This window comes from Condylura cristata, unplaced genomic scaffold, assembly GCF_000260355.1.
Source record: "Condylura cristata isolate star-nosed mole 26May11 unplaced genomic scaffold, ConCri1.0 scaffold00001, whole genome shotgun sequence".
In the NCBI taxonomy this organism is placed as follows: domain Eukaryota; kingdom Metazoa; phylum Chordata; class Mammalia; order Eulipotyphla; family Talpidae; genus Condylura; species Condylura cristata.
The window spans coordinates 60617675-60633538 of record NW_004567102.1 but is presented as its reverse complement, the minus strand read 5'-3'; the positions used below and the strand labels follow the sequence as shown (position 1 = coordinate 60633538).

The 15864-nt window shown below is 36.8% G+C and overlaps 1 protein-coding gene across 2 annotated transcripts in view; it reads right to left on the bottom strand.

Moving 5' to 3' along the window:
• Positions 1–14948, bottom strand: part of HSF2 (heat shock transcription factor 2) — a 30753-nt gene extending 15805 nt beyond the window's left edge. For both annotated transcript variants that reach the window (XM_004673820.2, XM_004673821.2), the window contains exons 1-4: positions 14684–14948; positions 3485–3593; positions 3201–3328; positions 1843–1967 (exon numbers count right to left, since the gene is read on the bottom strand). In XM_004673820.2, coding sequence (XP_004673877.1) covers positions 1843–1967; positions 3201–3328; positions 3485–3593; positions 14684–14776 — 455 coding nt within the window. In that variant the 5' untranslated portion in view covers positions 14777–14948. The remainder of the gene's footprint in view (positions 1–1842; positions 1968–3200; positions 3329–3484; positions 3594–14683) is intronic.
• Positions 14949–15864: the final 916 nt, after the last annotated feature.

The following is a 15864-nucleotide window of genomic DNA, read 5'->3' as shown; positions in this document are numbered from 1 at the left end:
TATAAAGATCTATTTATTTATGCATACAGAACTGGGATACAGGCCAGAGGTGCAGGGGCGTTGAGAGCATTCACCAGAGATAGAGTGGAGAGCAGAATAGGCATATCAACGGAGTACACCATTAAGGGGAGCAGTGGGTTAAGTCAGGATAAGTCTGCTGCACCATGTGGATCCCCTTGGGGCTGGGGATCAAATTTGCACTTAAGTGACTGCAGCTAGCTTGCAGTGCTGCACCCTAATCCAGTGCACCACCAGGGAGGGCATGAATCATTCTTTTTTTACTGAAGCATCTTCTACTCATGGCTTTATACGCACACATAAAATTTGGACTCAGACCTATATCCGTAATAGTAAGTAATTGGCAATTTACTACTCTGACAATTTGATTCACTACTTCTTTCTTAAAAAGGCAGCTGACCATTAAACTGTGGCTACCAAGTGAATTTGTAACTTGTGTTTAGGAAACATTTCTTAACGAGAAGTGACACTTGCCCATTACTTGTTATATTCTAGGTCCTATGGGCTAAACATTTACAATTATTACTTACTTAAACCACTCCAAAATGTATCAAAAAATAAAATTCTATTTATAAGATGAGGACACCAAGACAAGAATTTAGAGGGTTTGCCCAAGATTACACAGATAATTTGGTAAGGGTTGAAGTTAAACTTAAGTCTGCCGGATTCTAAAACTGTATGCATTATTATTATCTGTCTCAAAACAGGGGCTTCTTAGTGGTGCAAGGGGTTAAGTCTCAGCTCTTTGAAGCTATACACAGCCACTGTAGCATGAGTTCAATCCCCAATCCTGGCCAAGGAGGTAAACCACATGGTGCTGTAGACCTGTCCTGTCTTGCCCACTGCTACAGTCAGTAAGCAGTGTATTTCAGTCAGCCACCTGTTCTACTCCCCACTCTGTCCCTGGTGAATCCTTTCTCCCCCTTCTACCTCTAGCCTACACTCCAGCTTTTGTATGTATAAATAAACCTTTTTTTAAAAAAAAACAAGCATATGAAAACACTACCAAAAAGTATTTTTAAAGTATATCCAAATATATGCTTTTCAACAGTATTTCTTTTTCTTCATTGACCATTTTTACTGAAATTATGTATCAAGTAGGGCAAGTCTCTTGTGTCCTTTTCCTCCTACATTCAGTGTCCTACTTTTTTCCTAAGGGACAGACCACAGAGAAAATTCTTAAGAAACCATAAGAGAAAGGAGAGTTAACACAGATAGTAACTTCTTTTCTTATCTGTGGTGTGAACATCATATGAAAGCTAACCTAAGCAAAATCATTTCCTACACCAGGATCAAAATCTACTGTTTCACAAGACTTATATATTCATTTTTTTTTTAACTGTCCAGGTTTATATGTTTTTTTCACCACTATTAGGAAAATATAGATGACCTCTGAACAGCACAGATTTGAGTTGCATGTATACTTAAAGCACATACATGGCATCATCAGCAGTTAAGAGAAATGTAAACAAATGTAAAGATGCAGTATTAAATCATACTTGCATAAAATTGTATGTAATATATATGATAATACTGTAATATCATAACCCCCTCCTATTGATGACGTCTCTCTCCAGTTTTAAAAAGAAAACCAATGGCCCAGTTCCCTCAACCTTCTCAATATTTAGTAACTGTAGAGTATTCAGGTAAAGTATATGGCTGCAAATAAAAAAATAAAGGAGACCTATACTTAAGAAAAATGACCTTTCATCCTACCTTCAACAACATGAACTAAGTACTAAAAGAACCAATCTCTAATCCCCAACACAGACATATATAAATCTATAAGCCTAGTACATTAAGATTTCATTTAAAAATATTTACCTTTTTAATTCAGAAAGCCTGGACTCAATAGTTTCTTGTTTAATTTGAACCTTCTGTGCACTACTTATAATTTTTGTCAAATCTTCCTGACGAATTTTATTTTCTTCTGGTTTTGAAGATGAAACCTTAAAAAAGGCACAAAGGAAAAAAAAAAAAACAGAAAAAAGGGTACAATTAGAAAATTAAACAAATACTGAATACCATAAAGTCATTCAAAATTTCTCTATTTTAAGAGGGTTCTATAATCTGTTAAGGAACTAATATCTAGTTCCAAAAGACCCAGGATATTAAAAAAGAATGAACTTCATAGCTCAAAGAGAAGAGAGAATAAATCAATCTGTTTTTCTACCTATCTGTCTAGCTAGAGACCAATTATTCCTACAGAGAAAATTTCTGCTTATTTATTTTATATATATATAAAATATGAATATCACATCAATATATAGATTTATTTGTAACTTGAAAAATGTAGAGAAGTTTCCACAGAGCAGAAATATCTTAAAAGCTTGTATTCTTTTCATTTCCTAATGCTAAACTCACTACAATTTTCCCAAGCCTCCTTTTTAATCACATTTCACATTTAATTAAGTTTATGAAATAACAGCTGCAAACTAAGCCACTGTCTTTTTTTTTTTTTTTTTTTAAAGATTTATTTATTTGTACATACAGAGCTGGGGTACAGGCCAGAGGCTCAGGGGCGGCGAGAGGATTCACCAGAGACAGAGTGGGGAGCAGAACAGGCAGATGGACGAAGTACACTGCTGAGGGGAGCAGCGGGCAGATCAGGAGAGGTCTGCCGCGCCATGTGGTCACCTCCAGGGCAGGCGGGGATCGAACTCATGCAGAAGTGGCTTTAGCTTCTTAGTGCTGTGCTTTAACCCGCTGCGCCACCAGGGAGGGCCCTAAGCCACTGTCTTTTTATGGTTCACTACCCTTTTATTCCTGTCCCCTTATATTAATAAAAATAATATATTTCAGCAAAAGCTATCAATCATTCAAAAAATGTATTACAAAGTGCCTAGCCTATGCAAGGGATTCATTTGGGGTACTGGATATTCAGTTGTGAACTACAAAAATTAAAAAACCAAAAAAACTCCAAATATAAGACTATCTAACTTCCAGTCAAAATGAAACCTCTCCTTTGGGGGTGTTTGAAAACTAAGCCCTCATTAGAGGAAAGCAGCACAGGATAAAAAATTAGATAAAGGAAGCAATGAAAGCTTTATTAGTTTAAATCACTCCAAAAAGAACACTGTAGGATTTCTATACATTCTTAATTTCAATAATTGAAATTTAAGTCTTGGCCAAGTTAGCCACGCGATTCTGTCCTAATTAAATCATGTTACTATATAGCTCACCTTCCTTTTAATGTTCTCCAACAGGTCATCCTGGCCTTGCTTGAAATAAGGATGCTGAAATTCGACAGGACCATCCCGTTCCTGCTTTACAATCCCAGAGTCAATATGTACTACTTTACGGAAACCATCTGAAAAATATTCAAAGTCAGATAACTGAAACTCACAAAAGTCAAAAAATAATAGTGCTTCTATGTAATATATTTTCCATTATCATTCAAATAGGAAAAAAAAATCTAATCAGTGGAAAATGACAATTGTCCAAATAAAGTGCTGTGTATACTCACACATATTTAACTGCCTCACAAAGCTTGCCATGTTATTGTGTTTGAAGTATTTGGGAAGAATTTCTTTTGCAAATCTTTGTTCATCCAAAACCAGAAAACTTTGGCCATTCTAAAAAATGAAAAAAGGTCACTTAGTTAAAGGTCCTCTGATAGTAGGTGATACAGATGAATCCCAAGTCTGGATAGTCCTTTTATGAGACCTTCAGACCAATATTTTATTCTTATAAATGGCAGTTAGTACCAAACTGAAAGTTTTTTGATATCAATGTTAAAAATTCAGTAGTATACCTCACATAAAGCTTCTCATTCCCTCTAGTGAATGAAATACTTAAGAATTTCCATTAAATCAGAAAGAAGAAAAAAGTAACATAGTATGGTGCAAGCACAATACCAGCATGTTATTTGTTTTAAAAAACAATGCAACTGAACAGGAATAAGATAAAATTTTTGAAGAAACAACATTTCATTATTTTTTGCAATGATATAATTGTATTCATTGGTTTGTTAGCCTTTACACAGACCCACACTTTTGATTATTATATAAAGACAGGCCAATGGAGTAGACAGCTCTGAAATAAACTCTCACATATACATTCTTTCCAAGACTTCTGACAAGGCACTAAGATCATTAGTGGGGAAGACAGTCTTTCTGACAATATAATGCTGAGGAAACTGGATACCCCATACAAAAAAACACTAAGTTGTCCTAAAAGCTGTAAACAAGATTAATTCAAAATAGATCAAAGAAATAGATAGGAAATAAAATTATAAAAATTTCCCAAGGAGTCAAATAACTGATAGAATTACATAGTTCATAAGAATTTGGTGCTAAAAAGGGACAATCAAAATTCACAGAGAATCATAGGACCATGAAATAGTCAAAAGAATCTTGATAGAAGAGAGGAATAATGATTATATCACACCAGACTTCAGACTATACCACGAAGTTGTAATAACCAAAACAATAGGTACTGGAATAAACTTAGACAGACTGATGGGAGTGCTCATAAATAGACCTTCACATTTTTGTCGTAGACAGTTAATCTACGACAATGGAGTCAAAAATATAATACTGGACAAAGGAAAGCCTCTTCCATAACTGATGTTAGGGAAACTAGAGTGGAATGTGCAAAGGAATCAAACTAGACAGTTCAAATCATACACAAAAATTAACTAATGACAAAAAAAAAAATGTGAATATTATACCTGAAAACAAAATCGATAGAAGAGAACGTAAGTAAAACATTCTACAACATAGGCTTCAGTGATGTCTTTGTGGATTTGTCTCCAACAGCAAGAAAAAAAGGAAAATATAAATAATTGGAACTACATCAAACTAAAAAGTTCTGCAGAGTGAAACAAACTAGCATTAGAGCAAAATGACTCTCTACTAAATGAGGGAGCCATAAATATTTGCACACCATACATATGACAAAGAGCGTAGTAAATACATTTAAGATCTACAAGGCACTCGGGTAACTCAACAAAAACAAATAATAACAATTAAAATGGGCAGAAAAGCCTAATAGGCACTTATCCAAAGAAGATATACAAATGGCAAACTGGCACATGAAAAAATTCTCATCATCACTTATTGCCAAAGAAATGCAAATCAAAAACCACAATGAGGTAATACCTAGCATGTATGAGAATGACCCAAATCAAAAAGACCAAAGACAAATGTTGGCAAGGATGTGGAGAAAAAGGAACTGTCATACACTGCTGGATAGAAGGCAAATTGGTCCAGCCTCAATGGAAAGCAGTATAAAGATTTGCAAAATTATTAAAAAAAAAAAAAAAAAAAAACAGCAACCATCTGATCCAGCTTTCCACTCCCAGGCATCTACCTGAACAATATAAGATCACTAACATAAAGGGTCCTATTTCTACTTTAGCACTATTTACAAAAGCAAAGCTTTGGAAATAACCTAAATTCCTTAAGGTGGATAGATGTGCAGATTAGGAAGATGTGCTATATACACACAATGGAATATTACTAATTTGTACTTAAAAAAAAAAAAAAAGCGGGGTGGGTGGTGCTTTCTTGTGGCACAATGGGTTAGGACTCAGAACTGCAAGCTAGCCACAGCCACTTCTGTGCCAGTTTGATCCCTGGCCTGTGGTGGTGATCCATATGGCACAGAGATCTCCACATGGTGAGACCTCTTCTGTCTCACCTGCTGCTCCCCTCAGCAGTGTACTTGTCAATCTGCCTGTTCTGCTACATAACACTGTCTCTGGTGAATCCTCTCACCTCCTCTGCACCTCTGACCTGTAACCCAATTCCATATGCATAAGTAAATAAATCTTAAAAAAAAACAAAAAAGATAAAACATTTGCAGTAATATGGCTGAAATTGCAATGGATTATCCTAAATGAAATATTAATATGTCACAGGAGAAAGACAAATACTAAATAGTACCACTTGTATATAGAATATAAGAAACAAAATAAAGAATCAGATAAAACCAAACCAGTAACAAACTCTCGAAATCTGATGATAGAATTGTGGTTACCATGTGGGAGAGTGGGCAGAACACAACCACTGACTATGGTGAACTATGGATACCCTGGTGTTGAGTGTGTTGTAGCAACATGCACCTGAACGGTGTGATCTGAATCATACACAACGTTGTAAACCAATGTCAACTTAATTAAAAAAAAAAAAAAAGGTATAATCAGGTAGATTAATAGACTAGAGTACAGAGTACAGAGTACAGAAACAAATCTAATTGAGAATTAAATAGACAATAAGTAACAGTGGTGTTTAAATGAGTCAATGAAAATCAGGAGGGAAAAGAGACTGAACCAGTAAGGCAAAAAAATGCAATGTGAAATTTAGAGGTAGTCCACTCATAACTGAATATACAGCAAAACAAGTAATTGTTACTTGTTAGACTGGCAAAAAAATGTTGAAAAATAACTAGGATGGTTATTAAGTAAAAACTAAAATTAAAAATGCACTGATATGGAACTATTTCACTTTGACAAGTTTTCCCATTACTTTACTACCTTCTAAATCTACCACCCCACTTGTCTTTTCCTTCAGTGAAATTTTTAACAAATATTTTAAAGCATCCTTTCTCCAATTTAGACACATCTACTTATTCTAGCAAAAAAATTATTCCCAATATCCCTCCACATTACTGAATTTATTTTTTCTAAAATGTTAAATGCCAAACTCAATGCCCTCTTTTCAGTTCTGATCTCCTACACCTCTATGGCATTTCATTTGCATTAATGACAACCACCTCCTTAAATGTGCTACATTTTAGCTTTGAAACTGCACTTTCTATTTCTCCTATTTCCTTTTAATTTTTCTTCTACCTCTCAGGAGATAACATGTTTTGAAGGTTGCTAGCCTTACTATGGTATGTTTTACACTCTTTCTTTAGGAAATCTCACCCACAACAGTATATCTAGTTACCAAATTTATTATGCACGATTATCACATTTATGCCTCTGTCCTCATCATCTCAACTTTCAACCTTGAATTATAACATTTTTACACAATGGTACTTAACTTACGAAGGTCTCAACCAATTGCCTATTTCAAACTCATCTTCCTACTTTCCCCAAGTCAACTTGTTCCTGTATCCTCTATCTTGGCATGGCCCTCTTAAAAGTTACTCTATTAAATTTGACTTCAATGATAATAACAAAAAATAAATAAATAAAAATTCTCCAATTCAACAGCTAGAAACTACAGGGGGAAATATTAAAAAGATTCCCTTTTAAGGCCCTCCCTGGTGGCACAGCGGGTTAAAGCACTGCACTGAGAAGCTTAAGCCACTTCCGCATGAGTTCGATTCCCGCCTGCCCCCGGAGGAGACCACATGGCGTGGCAGACCTATCCTGACCCGCCCGCTGCTCGCCTCAGCAGTGTACTTCGTAGATCTGCCTGTTCTGCACCCCACTCTGTCTCTGGTGAATCCTCTCACCCTCCGCATCTCTGGCCTGTACCCCAGTTCTATATGAATAAATAAATAAATCTTTAAAAAAAAAGATTCCCTTTTAAAACAAAGGGGAAAATTCCCATATTCAATGCTTTTATTTAACACCCTAATTCAGGTCTTAACTGTTGCAAAAGACTACAATAAATCGATGGTATAAAGTTCTAAAAGGGAGAACAAAGCTACTATTTATGGAAGCTATGTATGGAGCTCAAAAAACCCAAATAAGTAAAATCATTAGTGTTCACTAGCTTATCAATATACAAATGTTACTGGTATTTCTAATTACCAATAACTGCAAGAAATATATTTATAACTAGAGGATGCTATTTACAACACTTATAAACAAATAACCTAACAAGGATGTGCAAGATCTAACTGTAATACTTTGTTAACAAACAAAATGAATTTAGAAGTATATCTTGTTCCTGGAATGATCAGTATCATGCAGATATATTTTCCCTAACCTGATTCATAGTTTTTAAAGCAATCCCTCTAGAAATTCCAAGTTTTTTAAATGAAACTTGATTTTGATATATATGATATGTACATACTTTATGCATATATGTTATCTATATATAATTCTGTTTAAAAAACAAAAGTACAACACAGATCAATGATTAGAGAAGGAAATAATCACCAAAGGGAAAGAACAACTGAATACTGACAGAGAAAATAGTTAGGCTGGAGCACCCATTTCACAAACAATAAATGCAAAGTAGTTAAAGAAATGAAATGCAAATTCAGTGAGCTTTCAGAGAAGACAGACAAAAAAGTATTTTTCTCTCCTTGAAGTAGGTAAGGGAAAACATCTTGAAGAAACAAAAGACATGAATGACAAACAAAGACTGATTTACTAAATAACCCCACAATTACAAGCTACTATCTCATGAAAAGAAAGTAAAAGGACACAAACTGGGAGAAGATAGCAGCAACTGACATAAAAATTGGAAATACAGAATATTTAAGTAACTTCTAAAAATAAGACAAAATAAGCCACTCAATAGAAAAATGTTCAAACACTTCATGAAACAGGAAATGCAAATGATAAATATGAAAATGTGCTTGAAATTATTAATCAGACAAATACCTGACTGTGGTGACACTTTACATCCATTGCTGAGAAAAATTAAGAACAACATTAAGTGTTAAAGATGTTACTTAATGCAAAATCTGTAGTAGGAGTATGAGCTAGCTTAATCTCTTTGGAAAACTGCTGCACTATGAAGGCGTTAACATTTTCCAGCAATTTCACTTATCAATTTTTTAATTATATACACTACTATTATTAAAGGTACATAAAGAATATAACAATATTTAACACAGTTGATCATCACCTCTTTTCTTCCACTAACTTCTGTAAATTCATTCTCTTGTTCCTTCTTAATCTATGTTTTTCTTGGGTTTCTTCAAACCCTTTAAATGTTGAACTACACTATCCTTCAATTCCTTTTATCTCCATTTGTGTTCCTGATCATCCAGTCCCAGGGCTTTACCACTAACAAGCTCCAAATTCCATTCTGAGTGACCATCTTATAGCCAGACATCAGATATTATCTGCTGGAAACTTCCAGGAAGGCAGCAGTGATTCTGGTTACCAAGAAATATTCCTGTTCTCCTTCCGAGCACTGCATTTCCCTATCTCCTGTAAAATAAGGTGTGACCACATAACTGAGTAGCAATGAAAGATATGTAAAATGAAATAATTTTCATTTACAAATTTTCCATTTGAAATCTTAAGTTAACACAATCAAATAGAATCTCCACCTGCATTTCTCCAAATCTTCCCCCATCTTACCCTGTTTCTAAGGCTGAATCTATTAGTCATCCTTAATTCTTCACTGACCTTCCACCAACTCCAACCAATTTATCATTAAGTCTGGCAGCTTCGCTTTAAAGCAGATATCAAATCCAACTACTCACCACCTCCACTGCTATTACCCTAGTCCATTACACTATCTTCAAAACTATTATGGAAAACTGTGATTGTCTTCCAACTAGTTTTTTCAACTCCAATCTCACAATCATAAGGTCCTACAACATCTGTTCCTGCCTAACTTCCTGACTGCATTCTCTAAAGATACTCCAATCACATAGGCCTGCTCCAAATGTCTCTATATATCTGCCACTACCCTTTGTCTGGCCCATCCTTTCCAATCATTTAGATTTACTTAACTGATACTTTCTCAAATAAACTTCCTTCATTACTTAGAATACCCTCAAATCCCAGTCATTTTATGTGCCAGTTATCAATATGGTGTGTTAAATCCATTCATTTTTATTCGGCATACATGGAATGGGTTCTTTTAAAAAACCTTACTTTTCCAGCCATCCTGGTGTTAAGCTCCATCAACAGAAGATGCTAAAGTCATATTAAAATTCATAGTAAAAGAGGGATTTTCCTTCCTGGGTTTATCGTGTCCTTGGCAGACTCCTGCAGTGTTCCCAACACCTTGCTCCTATAGAATGGAGGTTTACAGTATACTAAGCCAGCAGATTCCCCCTGCACTCCCTTCCCCCTTGGGAGATCTCAAATCACAGTAAGTCTAGCAAGATATCGCCCCCTTGAACAGCTCCTAGGGTAATCTAGAGCAAGAACTGATGAACATTTTCTTAAAGAGCTAGCCAATAAAAATTGTAAACTTGCAGATCATAAGGTTACACCTCTGCATTTGTAGCAAGAAAGCAGATATAATCAAAATGTGGGCAGACTGCAAATGGCTATTCCAATTAAATAACAAAAATAAAAAACAGATGGCTATTCCACGGGTTTGCTAACCCCTGCCCAAGAAGGCATACTTCCAGACAAGCTCTGAAGAATGAATTTCCACCAAGTTTCCACCAACATAGCACCAGTGAATTCTTTGTCATTCAGTAAGACAGTCAAATTCTCTCCAACAAAGTCAAAAGTTTGAGAGGAAGCAAATACTCTTATTTGGATACCCAACTGTAGTCCTAAAAGTCATGGCTGCTTCTTAGAAACACAATTTCTATATACTTTTGAGTTTTCTTTAATCCTATTCCATTCAACTTTTCTGTTCAAAATACTATGTGAGTTTAGTCTCCTAACTTGAACTGAGCTGATAACTCTCTCTTCTCTTTATGCTGCCTTAGTTAGTTTTGGTATTTATCACTAACTAAATTTATATCATTTGTGTCTGCTTAGTTTTTAATCATCAGTATTTCTGCTAGAATATAAATTCAATGAATGTTCACTATTGAATGAATTCCTAGTACCTACATATTCTCTGGTCATAACAGATTCACAACAAATATTTATGAGTGACTGAAGAAATGAATCTTTTTGTCATAGTGAATGAAGTTATATTTTTAAAATTTCAACTTCTAGATTGTATCAAGTGAAAAATAAGTGATTCTCGCTTATATTTGCTCACTCATACAAATACAACCATAACCCACTCATAGCAGTTTGTCTTTAGTCTCCATTTAAAATTAGTAAATAACCTGAGTGTAAAAATTCCACTTTACTATCACAACCTGTGAGATGCAAGAAATACAACACAGAACTGTGCTTAAATGTTTACAAGAGGAAGAAAATCACTACTTAGGGGTGGGAATGATGGGCATTTCACTTTAGGCCTCGCTGGCAAGCTTCCAAAAAACTGTGAACAGTTGTTACTGCTCAAATTAATCCTCTGGAACTCTTGGCTAAAAACATTCAAAATATTCTATAAGTCTCATAGTTCAGCCTTATTATTTTAGCCCTATTACTTTTCAGAACAGAAATTTGTTAATGCTTTAACTAAGAGTTTAATGACTTCTTAATGTTTATCAATGATTCCTTTTGTGTCTCCTGATTATTCTACGTAGACTGACAAAAAAATTATCAGTGAATCTTTCAACTTCTCTACAGCGTCTCTAAGATGGATTTTTCCACTATTCTGCCACACATTTGAGGTTTTTGTCTGTCACTGGGAATACTTTAATAATGCAATGGTTGCTGGGAAGTTCAAAATGATAATGAAACATGGGAAGTTTAAGGGCCTGGTGCTTACATTGATCTAAAGACACTAAAATACAGGAGCAGAATTTGTTTTCACTCCTTTGCCTCTCATTTCCACATTCATCTCTGCTGATTTGAGAGGGATTACAGAAAGACACCAAGACACACACATAAAATAGAACAGATGTGTATGCAGTCTTTCCTAATTCACTTCTATGTCTTCTCAAACAATCTGAAAAGCAAAGACAGAGACAACAACACTGGCAAAAATGACCTTCCAGTACTTTACTACTTTTATAAGGTTTCACTTCAACATATACTGAGTATCAGATTTCACTAACAGTAAAGGCTATTTCTCCCCACCAATGGCAGAACTTACTCAATTTTCACAATCTCTTATCTCTGAATATTAAGTTTCCTCAGTTACTTCCAAACTAAGCCTGTCTCCTTTCTTTAGGACTCTTGAATTTAAAACAGCTTTACATTGTCCCACAGTACTATCTATGTCCTTGTTTCTGGCAATAGAATGCCTGCCAGAGCCAAACAGCTTCACAAAAATTTTGAAGAAATATAAAAATTAAAAAAAAAAAAGGAAATTTCTAAGCAGATAATATGGGAAGATGTAAAATATATTTTGTATATATTTGGAATCTAGATGTAAAAACAATTCTATTATTTGAGTCAACAACTTCAGAATGAGAATGTGGATTTCATTTTGTCATACTATATAGGTTTCAAGGAAAACTAAAATTACATTAAGTCTTTAGAAATATTAAGCCAAGTTTTTCAAATTGTCACTAGTAAATTTTCTCCCTTCTCTTACACTATAGCTAAAAAAGTAAATTATTTCTCACCAGTGAGAAACAATTTCATGAAAGGTTGCCTGGTTTCCAAAACATCTGCTGTTTCTAAAAGGTCCTAGTATGATTTTCACTAAGATAGTAGAAATGCTAAATTACCTCAAAAGAAATTTAGCAAAACATGTTTGAAGGAAACCAGAAACCACCATAAATAGTGACTTTTAAAAGTCACTATTTTCACTATTTGGTTTTCCCATCTAATATCACTCTTTAATGAAAGTTTTTTTTTTTCATTATTAACAGTGCTTCTAAAAGAATTCTGTGGAAGAGTAAGAGAGCTTTCCTAAGCAACTTAGCTTAGTTCTAGACATTTGTCCATAATTGCCCACTAGCTTGTGAAGGAGTAAGTTTTATATAAATATTGTGCCAACCTGTATTAAGTGTAGTGCTCCAGATGGAAACTGATCTGGGAAGTCAGAAATCTATGTTAGAAACCCACCTCCAATGACAGGTTAAGTAATCTAACCTATCTAAATCTCAAATCCTCATCTAGATAATAGTGAGATTAACTAGATGATGCCTAAATCTTATCAAGGATAATTCTATCATTCTACCACTTTCAGTACATATCCCACAAGTTTTGATTACTCATCAAACATTAAGTATCCACCGTATCCCTCACATAGTCTCTGCTCTCACTGAATTTATAATTTGATTATCCCATGCTGTACTAGAAAATGAACAATTATAAGCTCAAACTTAGTGAAAGAATGATTTTAAGTGACTTGTTTATTTAGTTTTGAACTCATAAAACGATCAATTTATGATCGTTTACATTTAAGGTAGTAAGGATATTAATATATTTCGGATAATGAAAATTTATTAAAATTATCACTGACATAACAGACCTTAATTAAAACCTCTAATACATTTAGGTGCTATGGTTAGACAACAAAAATAGGACAGCCCATCGAAGCCGGCTTGAGTAGGGGGAACTTTTCAGTCCAACTCTTAACATGTAAACAACACTGAACAACAACAGTTTGTGCTGTTCCATTCTTGTCAACTTTTAATCCTTCTGACTGATGAAAAGCATGAGACATCTGGTTATTTTTAAGTGTATGCTGGTGACTGGCTTCCTTTTTCACTTTTCTTTGCACAACTGTAAAGAATTCATCAAATGCATATGCACATCATCCAGCTCATTTTGACCTTCAAGAAAATTAAGCCCTAGAGAGGAGATTTTAAAAATAAATAACAGTATCACAAAGCAGAATATGTTGCTACAATACTCAACAGTATTCCATATTACATAAAAGCAAATAAAGCTGAATTCTGACCATAGGAAAGGGACTTTAGAAAAGAGAGGAAAAGGGGAGAAAACATTTCCTCAGCACTAAACAGGTGCCAAGCACGGTGCCAGTAGTTTTCACTAACTCTCCTCCAGACCTTAAAACAAAAAAATATTATATCCCAGAGGGGATTTTTCTGCAATGAGAAAAATCCATTTCTTCGTAAAAGACAGTGTAGAATAAGTATATTCTAATGCACTGTGCTTACATAAAAGTCACTCTGCTTACAATATTAATATTTAAACCTAGGAGCCTTGTAACTCTTAAGCAACCCATTTTCCTTATGAAAGATGAACCGAGCCAGGTAATTAGGTGAACTAAGGGCATCCAGTTTAGTGGCAGGGTCGGAAAAATCAAACCAAAATCAAGGCATCCATATCCATACCACTCCAGTGGCAACTGTCTAATGAAATTAAGTGATTCAATTTGGTTCCTCGTTAAGTTCCTAAACACCTGTTATTTTTTATTAAATGATCATAAAAATCTGTTCCTACCAATGGTTTAGAATCTGCAGAGAATAATTCACTATCTTCTATTTGGTATTTTAGAACCTATTGGAAAGCAGCAACCTGCGTCTGCCGCCTTCGCTCATAAAGACCCCAGTTGCCCGGCGGGGTCGGCGTACAGACAGGCGAGGACAATCGGGTCCGGGAAGTCAAGGTCCACCCCCCCCCATATAAACCCAATTGCCGAAGATCCCGGCCAGGGGGGCTTTGATGCCCTCGGCGAGTCCTCACCGCGGTCTGGCAAGCAGGACAGAGGATGAGTGTGCAAGTAACGTGGCCCTTGAGCCCTCGGCTCCTCGGCCGCTCTCGCTCAACCCGACAGGTTCCGAACGCTGACCGGGCCGGACCGTTACCGGGCCTCTCCGGCCGCGGCGCCCCGCGAGGGCCGCCCCTCCCCCATCGCGGCCTGAGCGAGGGGTGGCGTCCGAGACCCCCCGCGCCTCCGCGTGCGAACAATATAGGGGGTCTGTAGCGCGGCTGAACGCCAAGGCCCGCGCCTCCCCGTCACCCCACGCCGCGGGCCTCTCCAAGTGCGTCGAGCCGCAGGCCGCGAGAGACAACCCGCGGGAGAGCGAGAGAACGCGTTTACTCGAGGTTCGGTGGCTGCCGTGCCCTGACCCATACCTGGCTCCAGGTGATGAACTCGTTGGTGTGGGTTTCCTCCACCAGCGTCCACAGCTTGCTGAGAAAAGCCGGCACATTCGAACTCTGCTTCATTGTTAACGAGGCGCAGGGATTCCAAATTCTACACCCGAACGCGGTGGTAGCGGCGGCGACGGCAGCTGCTCCCCGAGAACGCCCACAACGCAGGCGCAGCAGCTCCCGGGCCCCGCCCCCGGCCCCGCCAGCGCGCAGCGAGGCTTGGAGGCCCGGCGGCCGCACGTGACGGACAAGTCTCTGCTCTCCGCCGGGACGCTCTAGTGCCGCGCCGGTCCCGTTGCCGACCAATCCCAGACGCGAATCTCACAACAGAGGAAAGCGATTGGGCTCTACACTGTGGAGGGGGTGGGCTCAGAGGAAGGCGCTGCCTTCTCATTCGTCTTTTATTCAGGAACCCTCCTTGTAGCGGACCTTCGCGTTAGGATACCGTGTTTGGTTGTTTCACGTGGAAACGGCTTTGGGTTCCTGGGCCGCGCTGAGCGGCTACAGAGTCCTCAGAGGGCTCTGAGTCATGGGGTTGGCAGGCAAAGCGTGGTTTGCGCTAGTCATGAGGAAGGAGTATAATGATTCACATGGTGGGGGGAAAGCATAATATGGTAGGCCCCATATTGAAACTGTCTTAAAATTAATGAATCTTGTTCTTAATTTTTTTTTTTTTTTAGTAAATGAGCCCTTAAAATATATTGATCAAAAGAGGAATTTAAATATCTCACACTTTACAAAGCAGATACCGCTATTAAACAGGAACAGTAACTTGCACATTCAAAGCTGTTTTATACAGACATTAAATAACTACTGTATGCCCAGTATAATTAAAATAGTTGTGTCTGCATATACTTTGAAAGCATATATTTGAAATCATTGCTGCTGTTTATATTCTTGTTAACCTAAGATAGTTTCGTATAGTGGAGAAAAAATAATGGACAAGGAGACCCACTTTTGAGGACATTTTAGTGAATATTCTAGTACTGTGTAATTTGGAACAATCCCTTGACCTGCGCACACCAGTCTTTTTCATCTCTTCACTGACACAAGAATACCTCTTTTCATCATGTAAGAGTGACTTTGATAAACTTAATAGCTGTGAAAATGCTTTAAAAACAATTCTGCAAAAAAAATGTTTTTTGCAAAAATGAGTATAAGAA